Below are 14,247 nucleotides of genomic sequence, written 5' to 3' on the forward strand. Positions count from 1 at the left end.
AGAAGCAGTTAAACATTATATGATTAAAAAATAACCTAACGGAGGAAATGACCTTGCAACAGAATTGAATGGAAATATATGATTCATGTAGCCGACCCCAAATACTTGGGATAAAGTCTTGGTTGTTGTTGTTGTTTGTTGCTAACTTAATCCACATATCCAAATCAGTCTGCAGAAAATCTCTACCTTGTTGTTTAGAAGAACATGTGAAATGAGACGATCAATATATATATAAAAGTAAAGGAAAACAAAATTCTTACATCTTATCAGTCTGCAGTTGGTTTGGGAAACAAAAGAATACAAGGTAAAAGAAGAGCTCATTCACAGATGAGACTGAAAATAAACAGCAGGCAAGAATAGGAACTCAAAAAAAACAATGATCCAATACATAGATCAACCGTGTCAGTAACAAACAGCCTGCTTCTATGATACAGCTTTTAGATTGGATTCCCTTCTGCTCTATTTTTCACCGTTGAGGATCCTTTTCTGGAAATCGGTCACCATTAGAGGTAGCCCTTCACGCAATGAAATTTTGGGTTCCCAGTTCAGGAGCTCCTTCGCCTTGGAGATATCGGGTTTTCTCTTATGTGGGTCATCTGCTGTGTTCTCTTTGAACTCGATTGTTGCACTGGGATCGATTGTCTCTTTCACGACCTGCATGATTAAAGATTATTAAATCCAAAGAAAAGTTCAGAAAAGAAATGAAACATGTTGTTCTTTTTTGTTGCCAAACCTCAGCAAGCTCTAACATGGTGAATTCCCCTGGATTGCCAAGATTGAACGGTCCAATGTGTTCTCCTTCCATCAGTGCCATCAACCCATTAACCTAGAAACCAAATGGAGAAACTAAATTACTGTCATCTTTAGAACTTTGATGTCTTGTAACAATAATCGCTTATGCATATTCCAAAATAAATAGACCCTACAGAAGAATATGAACCCTTAACACTACCAACATACCGAACTAATTACTAACTTGCTTTCATAGAGAAGATCTTAAAATTTGGTGAAATGAACATGTCCTTGACAAATAGGTAGAATTTTCAGCTTAAGAAAAAATGGCATTAAAACCATTGAAGAGGAAGCAAACACAACTTCATTCAGTGGACTTCCAGCGAGAGAAGGTGCATAAGCGGAGGTGAAAATTTTGATGAACAAGCTACAGACTCCAATGAAATCATTTATTTTGTCACTAAAAGCTTTTAACCACAGCAGCATCTGTTTAGTGTTCACCTATGTTATACTGGTATGGGTGCAGGTGCAAAAACGGACACGGGTGCAAATACGGGACACATCCAATTTGTAAAATGTAAGATAGGTAACACCGCGATATATATATATATATATATATATATATCCTAGATTCTTCCCCCCAATAAATGAATCAATACTTTTTGTTCGAGCTCCATCATGTACTATTCCTATTTACCAACCCAACACAAATTAGGTTCCTAGCAAGAACAGAACAAACTATGTCGATTCAAGAGCATCTTCATTCCTATAGAAAATGGTGGATGTAAGAATCCACATCGAATCATGTCCTTCAAGTCGCACGTTGCTTTCTACCACATCGTTTCAAACGAAGTTTTACCATAACATTCCTCTAATTAAATTTCTAACCGGTATGGAATTGATTCAAGATAGAATCATGAATAGTCATTGGATCAACGGTATATAATACTTTCTATGTATCTATGGATAGATAAATAGTTATCTAGAAAAGTCTTAGAAAAGATTTAAGTCCCATATTCTATCATATGAATGAAAAAGAGAAAAAAAAGACGAAAAATGGGTTTACTTAAGTATTATTTACATCTTCAACAGATTTTTCGGGATGGTGAATCATGAAAACTGTTTTTCTCGAACAAATAAATTCTAAACCTCAAAAGAAAGGCTCTTAATAGATTTCCAGTTCCGGAACTTAGTTATTAACCAAATATAAGCTATTTCGATGACGCGAAAAGGTCGCAAGAACCTAATCTTTTCGTATCCATCATATACAACGAACGATTGGTACCAGAAGTAATCATGAATATTTAAAGAATCACAGACCCTTTTGATTTGAAAGGGCCGCTGTTTTTGAAATAGAACAATACAATAACAATACATAATATATTATACAGACGGATTTTGTTTTACTTGAGGTTCAAGAACCTTTCCGCCAATTCTATAAAGTCAAGTAAATGGAATATATAAATTTTCATCCATCTAACCGTTACATTATATTGATTTCCAATTATTCATTTGAAATATATTAGGTTGATATTGTTTTTTGTATTACATATTATGAGAACTAAAGTCCATATAACTTATTTATGTTTTTTTATTGAGTAGGTTATAAATTCAAAAATTGCTCACTTTTGGACTTGATATCCAAATCATCGTTTAAAACCATACTTATGAACATGATATGGGTTGAAATGAACCCGATCCGAGTCTAACAAGTTGCAGAAATTTGATGTGAAGTATAAGATATACGTAAAAAAAGTGTACCACAAATGTTTTAAACTATAAACTATAACATGTATTGTATAATGGGGCACATATCTGCATAAATGTATGTATATACTCAAGAAGTGTCCAAGAAGTGTCCGATATGGATACGGATATGGGAGCCAAGATGAAGTATCCAGGTAACTTTGGTGTTCACCATCAAAATTGGTCAAATATTACTTTATCTAAACGGCTGGCCTGTTTTACGGAAAGGACTGCCAATACCTACTTAATGTAAGAATCATAAGACTCCAGGACCAAAACTAAATAATATCATTAGCTCAACAGCTAATTTATTTTTTCTACTAACTTTAGGAGATAATGCTGCTCATCACCTAAGCAGAATTTATGGTTCAGCTGAAGAGAAAACTGATATTGGACTTTGTTCAAGAATAAAGAAGACCGGTCCTGATTTCAAGACCTGATTTTCTGGCCAAATTTGAAACTTTATTCCCCAAACTCTAGCTCGCATAACATGTCATTCTGTCTATCCACACAGCAGAGTTTAATATTTGTTCATGCTTCTTCGGTACAGATACACTGGCGGTACAACTTGCTATGTGAATTATGGATTATTAATTGCCTGCGCATTATGCAAGATTTTTTTTTGGTGTATTTATATTAAGCTTTTACTATTGTGTGCACAATTATGATATGGAAAAGAAGCGACAGTAAATTAGCCACAATTCGTAGCACATTACTGAATATATGCTCAACATAAACAAATTTGAGGAGGATGTGAGATGCATTCATAAACAAAGGTAAAGAACAGCTGCTTATAGTTTTTGCAGAAAAATAAGTGCTAAAACAGTAGAAGGCAATCACTGATGTATAAAGAACACAAACAAATGGCTTTGAACGCAATAGCATATTATAAGCAGGATGAAGGGGGACTTCGGTACCAAGTCAGAAACATATTGGAAACTTCGAGTTTGCTTTCCATCACCATATACTGTCATTGGCTGCTTCCGGATGGCCTATGTAGAACGAATGATAAGCTTCATTAGAAAATTTGAAAATTGCCAGTTTCTGTGCATCATTGCATTGCACTAGCAGTCGAAAATAGTTATCCGCAACGGCAAAGGCATAACTCACCTGTGCAACAAAGTTGCTAACAACCCGCCCATCGTCTAAGCACATCCGTGGTCCATATGTATTGAAAATACGAGCAATACGAACCTGAAATATAAAAACCAAGTAAGCATAAGATGTGTAAGTGGTCTACCCAAGTCATTCCGGTACGATTTGCAAAGGGCATATAAAGTTAAAGATGTATACATGTGTATATAAAGATAGGCTAGATAGCTCATGTAAGCATGTATGTGGAGCATTTGTCAACATGATACTTACTTTGATGTAACTTCCTCGTGCCATATCTTTAAGCTCATCCCAAGTGGGGAACAATTCAAGTTACGCTCAGCCCAAGTCTCACTGACCCTAATTTTCATATTTCAGTGTCCCCTTCTGTGATGCCCCATAACATTTAGTCCCACATTGGTGGGTTCTGAATAATTTGGAGTGTTTAAATAATAAAGCATGCAGTTCAAGTGTAGCATCGGCTAGTTGATTTTGGCAGTGGTTTGAGCTAAAACAATGCGCTACACTGACTCAATAGGTCCCAAACAGACCGCGTGCCTAGGGCATAATAACACCTTCCCTATTCTGCCTCTCTCCTTGCCCCCGTGTCTAATTAAACCATTCTCCCTACTCTATCAAGCTCCCTCCAATAGCTCAATTCATCACCAACCATGATGCCCACTTGTCAATTAGCTTGTGAAGGGCAAGGAAATGTCTTAAAACATTACCTTACCATCTCCATCATTTTCAGTATTCGACTTTTATTCAACAAAATATGTTACTTTTTCCAGTATTGCAAACATTTCTAGATCCTTATCCAAATTGTATTTCTTAATTCTTTCAGTAATTCTGATGATAAATTTTCAATACAAAAATTCATCGCTCCAGAATTATCTTCAGGAAGAGGTAGTTTTTTGTATTTCAGTGTGTTGGACCACTTGATATCATTTTTTTTGTAATATGCGCTAAATATGTCATATGTAATAGATGCAGATGTTTGTAGATTCTTATCCAAATTGTATTTTTTTTTGTTTCATTCGGCAATTCTGACGATAAATTTTCAATATAAAAATTCAAGCAATCCGAAGCAAATACAGAGTCACAACTATTCGACTAGCAGGAAGACCAACTGGTTAGAAATACATGGGAACAGTATGGAGCCATCCAAGCTCATCGCTTTCGTCGGCGTAAGACCAATTACGTAGTTACGAATAACCCGAGGAAAGACTACTAGCTCGACCTACCCACACTCTGCATCAGGAATAGACTACCACACCAATACCCGGAACCTAACCACATCTACACACAAAGGTAGCAGTGTAGTACTAACCTAAGGCCAAGGAGAGTACTTCACCCATGTCAACAACATGAGGGGGGGAGTAAGCCGGGGCGCGCTTAACTCATACTTTAATAGTGAGGATGCTAGGTTACCAGGTTCTCAAATCGGGTATTGAACCCTCTCTCCTTCCTGCTGCAACCAATACTAAATGGCAATAGTCTTTTCACGTCAAATGCCTTCTTTTCTCCCTGCCTGGATCGAACTCTTAAGACAAGGTCACGGACTCACGAACCGCCCGCCTTGCTTTGGTAGAATGCCCGGATCGCTTCCCCACTTCCGAGGTAAAAACAGGCAATCCACACTCCAGAATTATATTCAGGAAGAGGTAGTTTTTTGTATTTCAGTGTTGAATCACTTGATATTATTTTTTTTGTAATATGTGCTAAATATGTCATATGTAGTACATGCAAATGCTATCAGGCCCGATCATAAATACATGATTGTAAATGGCTACTGATAATTATCATATGATCAACTGCAGCATACATTGACCACATTAAATCCTAGTTTATGAAGCGCCCTCAAACTATTCTGAAAACCTACAAAGTGGTACTTTGCCAATTACAGGCATTAAAGTAAGGATCTTTAGTTGTTATGGACTTCAGTATTCAATGTATTTGAACAGTGTCAGCAGTCTCTTCTATGAGCATGAGGACAGTCAAGAACTTAACAGCTTCTGCTTGGTTGACATACAAATTGCAAGGTAAACGATTGCATGTTAATGTGTCTGAAAGATAAAACCAATATTGCAATTTCTCTTACATCAATCGTAGAACGAATTAATAAACAAAACGAAGAGCCAAAATGATATGAACAAAATGATCTTAAAGCAAAATACATGCAACTAGGTACGTAATGTTTGCACGAGAGGAGTTTCCAAATTGTGAACAAGTAGTGGAAGCCAAAGGATTGGAACGGAAACATAAATATTTTGGGCGCATATTTCAAATGCTTTTGGTACGGATAGTTAACAGCTATCCAGAAGAGAGACTGGGGGAGAAAATGTTTTGGGATTTCCCTTGCTAAGCCACTTTAAAGGCCAGGCTACCATATGCTTATGACAGTGTTGTACTTAGCAAGAGACAATCAGTACATATAAATGATATTAAAACTAAATTAGCTTACCTCAACATCTGCACCTCGATGGTAATCCATAGCCAATGTTTCTGCTGTTCTTTTTCCTTCATCATAACAACTCCTAACTCCTGGAAAGGCATAACAGTGAAATTAATATAATGATAACTCACTAAGAGAATAATGGAAGCTTACTTTCTTTCAAAAAAGTCCATGAACAAACATTAGCTTCACTAAAACTAGCAAAAGAGGATCACTAACCTATAGGGTTGACATGGCCCCAGTAAGTCTCCTTCTGTGGATGCTCAAGTGGGTCACCATAAACTTCACTAGTGCTGGTCAACAGGAAACGTGCCCCAATCCTCTTTGCCAGCCCCAACATGTTCAAGGTTCCCATCACATTTGTCTTGTATTCATGGTTAAGGATCCCCAGATAAATTCGACAGAAGAATCATAAATAGATTAAAGTTGTATGCAGATCAAAATTATCTAAGGTTGACCTAAAATAACATGTCAAAACATTGACAGGAGATGAACATAGTATTAGTAAATCCAATAATCATATTTTATCCTTCTAACTGAATGTCCTATTCCTAATTCAATCAAAATCCAATAAGCTTCACGAAACATAAACTGCAGGCAAAATCTACTATCAATAGACACCTTGTACACGTCCACATATAAGATCAATTTTGTACCACTTTCTGCTGTAAGTGATAAGAAATCATTACCTAACACTACCTTTATGCCAGATGTATTGTTACCGTTAAAATCATTCCAGAATAACTGACACTTCAACATAGAACAGATAACCCTCACCAAAGAAAACATTCAATCCTAGATAATGTGATCTATGATGAACCCATAAAACAAAGAGAGACTCTTCTCAAAAAATTAAGTAATTCCATCATATTTTTGCAGAAACAAAGATTTCTTCCAAATTGCTTTCGTCCTTCAACTAACTAACATCATAACTAACTCCTTTGTCCTAATGTGAACTAAACTGTGTAAAGATAAAAGACAACATGTTATAATAAATATTATTATAGAAAAACTCCAAAACAGCAATCATGGTGTAAGAGACAAATTTTTATAGCCAACAAAACAAAACTTTTAATAATAACAACAACAGATCTAAAAAGGTTATATACACTCTGATCAGAAAACTTGCAGATCAGTAAAGACCACTAGATCAACTACCAAATTTGGATGTTTTTTGTATCACTAACATTCTAAACCATAAAGAAAAAAAACATAATAGCTCCCACATAATCAAACACAAACATAGCCCTAAAATCAAAATTTCAAAATTCCTACAATTCTCCTATACTAAGACATACCCATATCAAAATCTCCTATAAGATAACTAGATATACCCATATCACCGAAGCTATGTACTTTCTGCCAAATTCAACGAGAAGACTAACCTTGCAGCCAATTCCAACTACAAAATCCAAACTTTCCTACACAATAACAGATTAAAACCGAACAAAAAGGATATGATGGTCTTGATGGGATTATACTTGTAATGCACGGGCGACGCCGGGCACGCAAGATGATAAATCTGGTCAACCTCAAGCAAAATCGGCTCGACAACATCGTGCCTGATCAGCTCAAACCTCGGATCCCCAAACCTATGCACCAAATTATCCTTCCTCCCCGTAAAGAAATTATCAATCACAATCACCGCAATCCCCCGATCCAGCAACCGATCCACGAGATGGCTTCCCGACGAATCCGGCCCCCGTGACCACGATCCGCTTCGAGGGTTCTTGAGGGCGACGGGACCCGCTGGGGCCCACGGGCGGGAGCGGCGGTGGTAGAGAGCACGGTGGCCGTACTCGACGTTGGGAGGGTCGTCGGCGGCGGCGGCTGCGAAGGCGGCGGCGGCGTCGGAGGAGGAGGAGAGGTAGGGTTGGATGAGGAAGAGGGAGGAGGCGATCAGGGCGCCGAGGAGGAGGAAGAGGAAGGCGGTGGGCTACGGAGATCTGCTGAGATCGGGGTTTTGAGGGTTTGGATGTGTAAGGGATCTGAGATGAGGAGGTCGGCGATTGGCGCCCGAAGCTGTTTGATTGCTTGTAGAGCTGCTTCATGGTGGAAAATTTTTGGGGCAATTTGAGGTCCGGAGATTGAGAATTTTTGGGGATTTTGACGAGAGAGAGAGGGGGGGGGGGGGGGGTTTTGGCGGATCTGAGGATTTTTTTTAGAGAGAGAGTTAGTTTGAAATTTCACCGGCTTCAGGTGAGCTGGAGCAGGTACTTTATTTTTTTTGGAACGAAGATAGATTTTTTTTTTTTGAGATCGAAAGATGAGCGCCGACGAGAAAGTGACGATTGCGTTAGCGCCAAGTTGGGTTCACGTACAGCGGGGTAAAATCATATTTTCCAACTTTACCCTCCAAATCATTAAAATAACCCTACACATTTGTCTCTTAAATTTTAGAATTTTTTTTTTCACGCATAACAAAATGGGTTTAAAAAAATATCTTAATTTTCTCTCTCTACGAACTGTTAGTTATTTGTGAATTACGTGGAGGGGAATCGACGAGGAAAGTGCAAAGTTTAGAAAGGTTATGTGAGATAAACAGAGTTTAGGAGGTTAAGCACAGCGCTTTCAACTATCTTAATTTAGCTGGCTGGAATACCTTTGTGATATTCCATCCTTTCTCTCAAAAAAAAAAACAGCGCTTTCAATGTTCAAAGGGTTTTGTGAGATTAACCCTTGAGATTAATGGGTAGCAACTAGCGAGACATTGGCTATCGGGCTTCTCGTTCTAATTTAGAGTGCTGAGCACAATTTGAGAGGACAAATACCTAATACTGATTTTAGTTGTCAAAAAATTACTACTGGGCCAAGCCCACTATGTCAAAATACCCGGCCCATTCTGTACAGCCCACTAGGGTTTCTCGCGAACTGTAGAGGTTTTTATACCTCTTTCTGTCTAAAATCCCCGCCTCCATTCATTTCTAGGGTTTCTTCCATTGGAGGCCATCGAACATTCCCAATGGGTAAAATTTCGAATCTCAGATCTTAAATTTCTCAACTCTCTTCAAACCTCCGCGAAGTTTCACCCTCTTGTTCTCTTTTGCAGCGAGAATCAAGGTCCACGAGCTAAGGGGGAAGTCAAAGGCCGACCTTTTGAACCAACTGAAGGATCTCAAGGCGGAGCTCGCCCTCCTCCGCGTCGCTAAAGTCACCGGCGGTGCCCCCAACAAGCTCTCGAAGATGTAAGATAACCTCCCATTATTTTCTACGGTTTCGATTTCTAGGGTTTTAACGTTGTTTCGTTGACTGGACTGGACCTGAAATTGCTCTGGTTTTTGAGTGCAGAAAAGTGGTTAGGCTCGGGATTGCGCAGGTGCTGACGGTGATCTCGCAGAAGCAGAAGGCGGCGCTGAGGGAAGCGTACAAAAAGAAGAAGTTTTTGCCTCTGGATCTGAGGCCGAAGAAGACTAGGGCTATTAGGCGAAAGCTTACTAAGCATCAGGTTCAATATTTGACACTTTTTTTTTTGCTCGTTTTAAGTTACTTGCTGCGTGGTGATCTTTGTTTTGGCTTTTTTGAGTGTGCTATAATTTACTAATTTTTAGTTTTATGTTGTTGAGTGATTTTTCATTAAGCCAAAATTTTAGGTCGACTGCATGAATCCCATTTTTTCCATTCATTTCTGTTATAGGTCATCTCCTCTGATAAGTTAAGTGTACTCTTATTACTTTACCTAACTAGCGCGTTTAGTTGTCTTTGACTTATTTCATTGCTTGAAATTATTTTGGGTGAACGTAAGGTCGGGCTCTTTATAGAAGATTTAGGTTTGTTTTTTGTTTCTGCGTATAAACCTTGGATAATGTGATATCTTATAATGCATAGAAATAATGAAATTTTGATTAAATATGTAATGGTGGTGAGGTGAGATTTAGATCGTGTTTTGTTTTTAGAACATTTTGGTTCTTCAAACTTAACATTTGTTCGAATGAACCTGCAAGTGCTTTGATGTTAGCTTGTCTAGTCTCTTCTTTTGTTTGAAAGGTTTTGGATTTTGATGGAATAGGTTTAGTAGAGAGTTGGAGGCTGTGTGATTTGAAAAGAACTAGAAGTATATCATACAAATGTTTGCCTTGAGAAAATATAGAGTTTACTGTTATTATACGTTTTAGAAATTAGTACATGTTGTGTGTGCTGGACAAAATCATAAGACTTGAAAATTGGCAATTTTGAACAATACACGGACAAAATCATTGTTTTAAAGAGTCGCATGTATAACTCCCTCTGTGGAGGTGACTAACTAGGGCCACATGGTTTAATCTTAGGTGCCCCTGCTTAAGTGCTGTACATTCCTAAGTTGAAAAATGGTTATATAGTCTGCACTAGCATGGTCTCTGGTAGAAAAGTTGTGTAAAAACCCAATGTCCATATTAAATAAAAATGTACTTAATGGGAAAAAATGAGGTTCAAACTCGATATCCAGCGTAAACGGAAATCTGATTTAGTATAAGCATTAGAATTATTTGAAGCATCCCATTTTTGAATATCATATTACAAGCTTCATCTTCTCAATCTGCTTCCTTTCTATTTCGTTCTCTTTCTTTCCACACCTGACTTTGTTGTCACTGTTTTTTCTTGCTCTCTCTGCTTTTCTCTTCTCCTTTGTCTCCACCTGCAACAAAGGCCGTCGTTGTGTCTCTGCCCGTAGCAGAAGGAAGCATCTGTTGGTGTCTTCTAATTCAAGTCGTTTGGCTCTTGACAGAATTCAAACTTACCTTTAGAGTTTCTTCTGTCCATCGTAATTGGTGTCCATCATCATAATAGGTGTTGGACCAATAATAACCAATTGAAGGGGGATGAGAAGTACTTCCATTGACATTAATAGCAGTCATGACTCGTTACAAATGCTATAGTGCTTAAAAGGCCACAACAAACAAGTTGAAGCAAAGAAGCCCTAAAACAAAATTAACCATGAAGGGACTCGAGGAATATTTGGTAGTAATAAAGCAGACACAAAGAAGTGTGTGGATGTGTCAAAAAGTACATTGGAAGCAAATACCGAAATGCTACTCTGACATACTACTCAGGTCAGGGTTTGATAATAATGCTTCTTGTTAGGTGATCACGTGTTTGTTGAACAATATGGATTTCTTTTAGTCCTTACATCTCTAATTAAAAGGAGAAGTTGTTAGTAGTTTGTTTGTGATCAAAATATTGTTCTTTATCGCACAGTTCAACAATGTGTTGATAGATATTAGTGCCTTCATTCAGCGCATGCAAGAACTATTGTGAACGTCCCCAAATACCAAAAGACTGAGTTTTGGAGAGTATGATCATTATTTTCCACTGAAGCGTATAAAGAGGGGTTTAGTTATAACAGAAACCATGTCATAGTCTCCTCTAATGCTTCTCACGTATGGCTTTAATCATCTGGATGCATGTTACTTGATTAATACTCTGCAGAACGGAATGATACCATCACGTTTTCTGATTATAATTTGTATAATTAATTGCTGATTACCTTTTGTGTTTGCACCATAGGAATCCTTGAAGACAGAGCGCGAGAAGAAGAGAGAAATGTACTTCCCAATGAGGAAGTACGCCATCAAAGCATAGAGCAGCATATGATAAATTATGTGTTATGTATTTTGGGATTTTGCTTTTAGCTTATTTTATGAACAGACTTTTTCATCAACACAATGATGTTGGTGTTGACTTGCCAACATTTTATGATTCTGGTTGCTTGTTTAAAACTTCAGTTAGCTTGTTATCTTTGACGCTGCAAATTATTTTGTTAGAATAGAAAGTTCGAAGTTCAGATGCATATCTTGAAGTAGAGCAGTACTTCCAAATAGTTTCCTCAGGGCTAAATTACCAGATTGGTATTTTTTTTGACCCTTTTGACAGCTTGGTATTTTTTGTTACTCCGGTGACAATTTGATATTTTTGTTGTTAGTCAACTAAGCCCAAAACTTAGTCGCTGGCAAGAAAAACAATTGAAATTAGTCCGTCAAATCCTCACTATTTTGATATTAGCCTCTGAAATCATTAAAATTTGAAAGTAGTTTACATACATAACTTAAATACAAACTCAAACTCATTTCGGACGGTCATCTTTTCTATCCCCCCTCTACAAAACCCTTACGCATTTAACTCAACAAAACCCTTACGCATTTAACTCAATAAAAAACCCAAACTCATTTCCTTACAAACCCCAAATTCATTTTATTCAATTACAAATTCAAGTCCACTTCAATCACTCATTTTCTCCATTTCATTTCTCCATTTCAAAAGAGTTTGAAACAGAGAAGATGAGTTGGAATGAGTTTGGGTTTGTAATTGAGTTAAATGAATAAGAGGGCTTTTAAGGGGTTGAAATAGAAAAAAATGAGAGCTTGAAATGAGTTTGAATTTGTAATTGAGTTAAATGAGTAAGAGACTTGTGAATGGATAACATGGAGAAGATGAGAATTTGGAATAGGTTTTGGTTATTAAGTTAAATATGTAAAGTACTTTTAAATTTTAATGATTTGGGTGGACTACTATCAAAATAGTGAAGATCCGAGGGGACCATCAAAATTTTCTCATTAGATCTGAGAAAATCTGTTTAAGACAATATTGATTTGTGAATTGAGATAAATTTATATTACACATTGCAATAAGTTTTTATATGTCTATTCATATTAGCTTCAGTGTGAACTTGTTACTGATAGCTTTTTATTAAATGCTAGTGTTTACCATGTTATGCATGCATCACGTGCACCACAAGCAACACATTGAAAATCCAGAGATACCTAAGAGTAATCACTTTCTTTTTTTTTTACGTTTTTTTCGAGTCAATTACTCTTCATGATCGTTAGATTATGGATAGATGTGGTTCATAGAATTAGATTCGAGCTAAGTAAATTGGAGGCATGCCTCTGGACTCTTATGTGACCCTAAAACGTCATTGCTTAACCCTAACTAATCAGGATTAGAGTTATATACTAACTTAAAACGAAACGGGTTGAAAACCGAAAGCCCAGCCCAAACTGTTCTGCGGTTGACCGCGACGGTCGACCGCGCAGGTATCGCGATCGACCGTGGCGGTCGACCGCGCAGGTATCGCGATCGACCGTGGCGGTCGACCAAACCAAACGACAGAGACTTAAATTGATTACAGGAAACCCACGGTCGACCGCGACGGTCGACCGAATTTCATCCCAAGACCAAAATCACCTACAGGGTTGGCGCGGTCGACCTCCACGGTCGATCGCCTTCAGATTCGAATCCTACTGCCCTCTTGTGCACGTTCGCAGTCGATCGTCGCTGACTCGCGGTCGACCGCCAGTCTGCCTGGCTGAATTCTCTTGCTGATTTCCTACACTTCGCTCGTCGCGTTCGCCAATTCTTCACCTGTACGACCACACTAATCCACTTGATTATCAACAATATCTAATTACAAACACTAATACAATTCTCATCAACAAAAATACAAATTGTAAAGCTTTAAATGAGTATATTATTGAATGTCACAAAAATCGAAAGTACAAGTATTAGTGTAATTCTCCTAACAACTAGAAAAAAAGATAGCATACAATTTAATGTTCGCCAACATCAAATAAAAAAAAATCAGTACACTAACAAAAATTATAAATCATTAAAAAAAATGAGTACAATTGCATGAATCCTCTACATCTCCTTCTCGAGAATCTCAACCACCAGTTGAAACTCTCTACGAGTTCGTCATATTCTCATTCTTGATTATCCAAGATGAAGCCTACATGAAAGTTGCACTTTGCATCATATACTATACATATCTTAAATTTTCAGTAAAGGAGAAGTTAACATGTCACGGTACCAAATAACAATTTAATTGCACAACTTCAAACTATATGACCATATAAGAAAGAATAAAGTCGGTGTATGCATGAAGATTAATTAAATGGATTTGGTTGATGATAAACTAGTAAGCACTTCCGCCAAGTAACTTCTCATAGGGAGGGAAAAAAAATGAACTTCACATAATAAAATATAGATACCTTAAAAGTTATTGTTTCCAAACTACAAGTGTATTATTCACAACTTCAAAATCCATAGACGTACCACTTAATAATCACGCCTAAAGCTAATTCCACAAAAATCTCTCTATTATCACTATAGTTGAATCTATTTTTTTTTTTTGAGAGAAAGGATGGACTACTGTTAATCATAACAGTAGTCCAGCCAGCTAAATTAATCAAAATAGTTGAATCTAATTTCTTTTCTAACATCAATATAATCAAATAAAAAACATTAGAAAT

General features: G+C 37.3%; 2 protein-coding genes across 2 annotated transcripts; one reads left to right on the forward strand and one right to left on the reverse strand.

Moving 5' to 3' along the window:
* On the reverse strand, positions 208-8,156 carry LOC109846671 (UDP-glucuronic acid decarboxylase 1-like). Its single transcript, XM_020415919.1, is given in 10 exon segments — positions 208-654; positions 734-826; positions 3,396-3,470; positions 3,589-3,672; positions 6,035-6,114; positions 6,245-6,392; positions 7,485-7,712; positions 7,714-7,754; positions 7,757-7,949; positions 7,951-8,156. Coding segments are annotated over 10 exon segments (1,263 nt in total). The 5' UTR covers positions 8,077-8,156; the 3' UTR covers positions 208-459.
* On the forward strand, positions 8,886-11,737 carry LOC109849779 (60S ribosomal protein L35). The gene is made up of 4 exons (XM_020419653.1): positions 8,886-8,991; positions 9,075-9,210; positions 9,314-9,470; positions 11,507-11,737. Exons 1-4 carry the CDS (start codon positions 8,988-8,990, stop codon positions 11,579-11,581), a joined length of 372 nt encoding a protein of 123 aa, XP_020275242.1. The 5' UTR covers positions 8,886-8,987; the 3' UTR covers positions 11,582-11,737.

The sequence above is a fragment of the Asparagus officinalis genome, chromosome 7 (assembly GCF_001876935.1).
Source record: "Asparagus officinalis chromosome 7, Aspof.V1, whole genome shotgun sequence".
Taxonomy (NCBI): Eukaryota; Viridiplantae; Streptophyta; class Magnoliopsida; order Asparagales; family Asparagaceae; genus Asparagus; species Asparagus officinalis.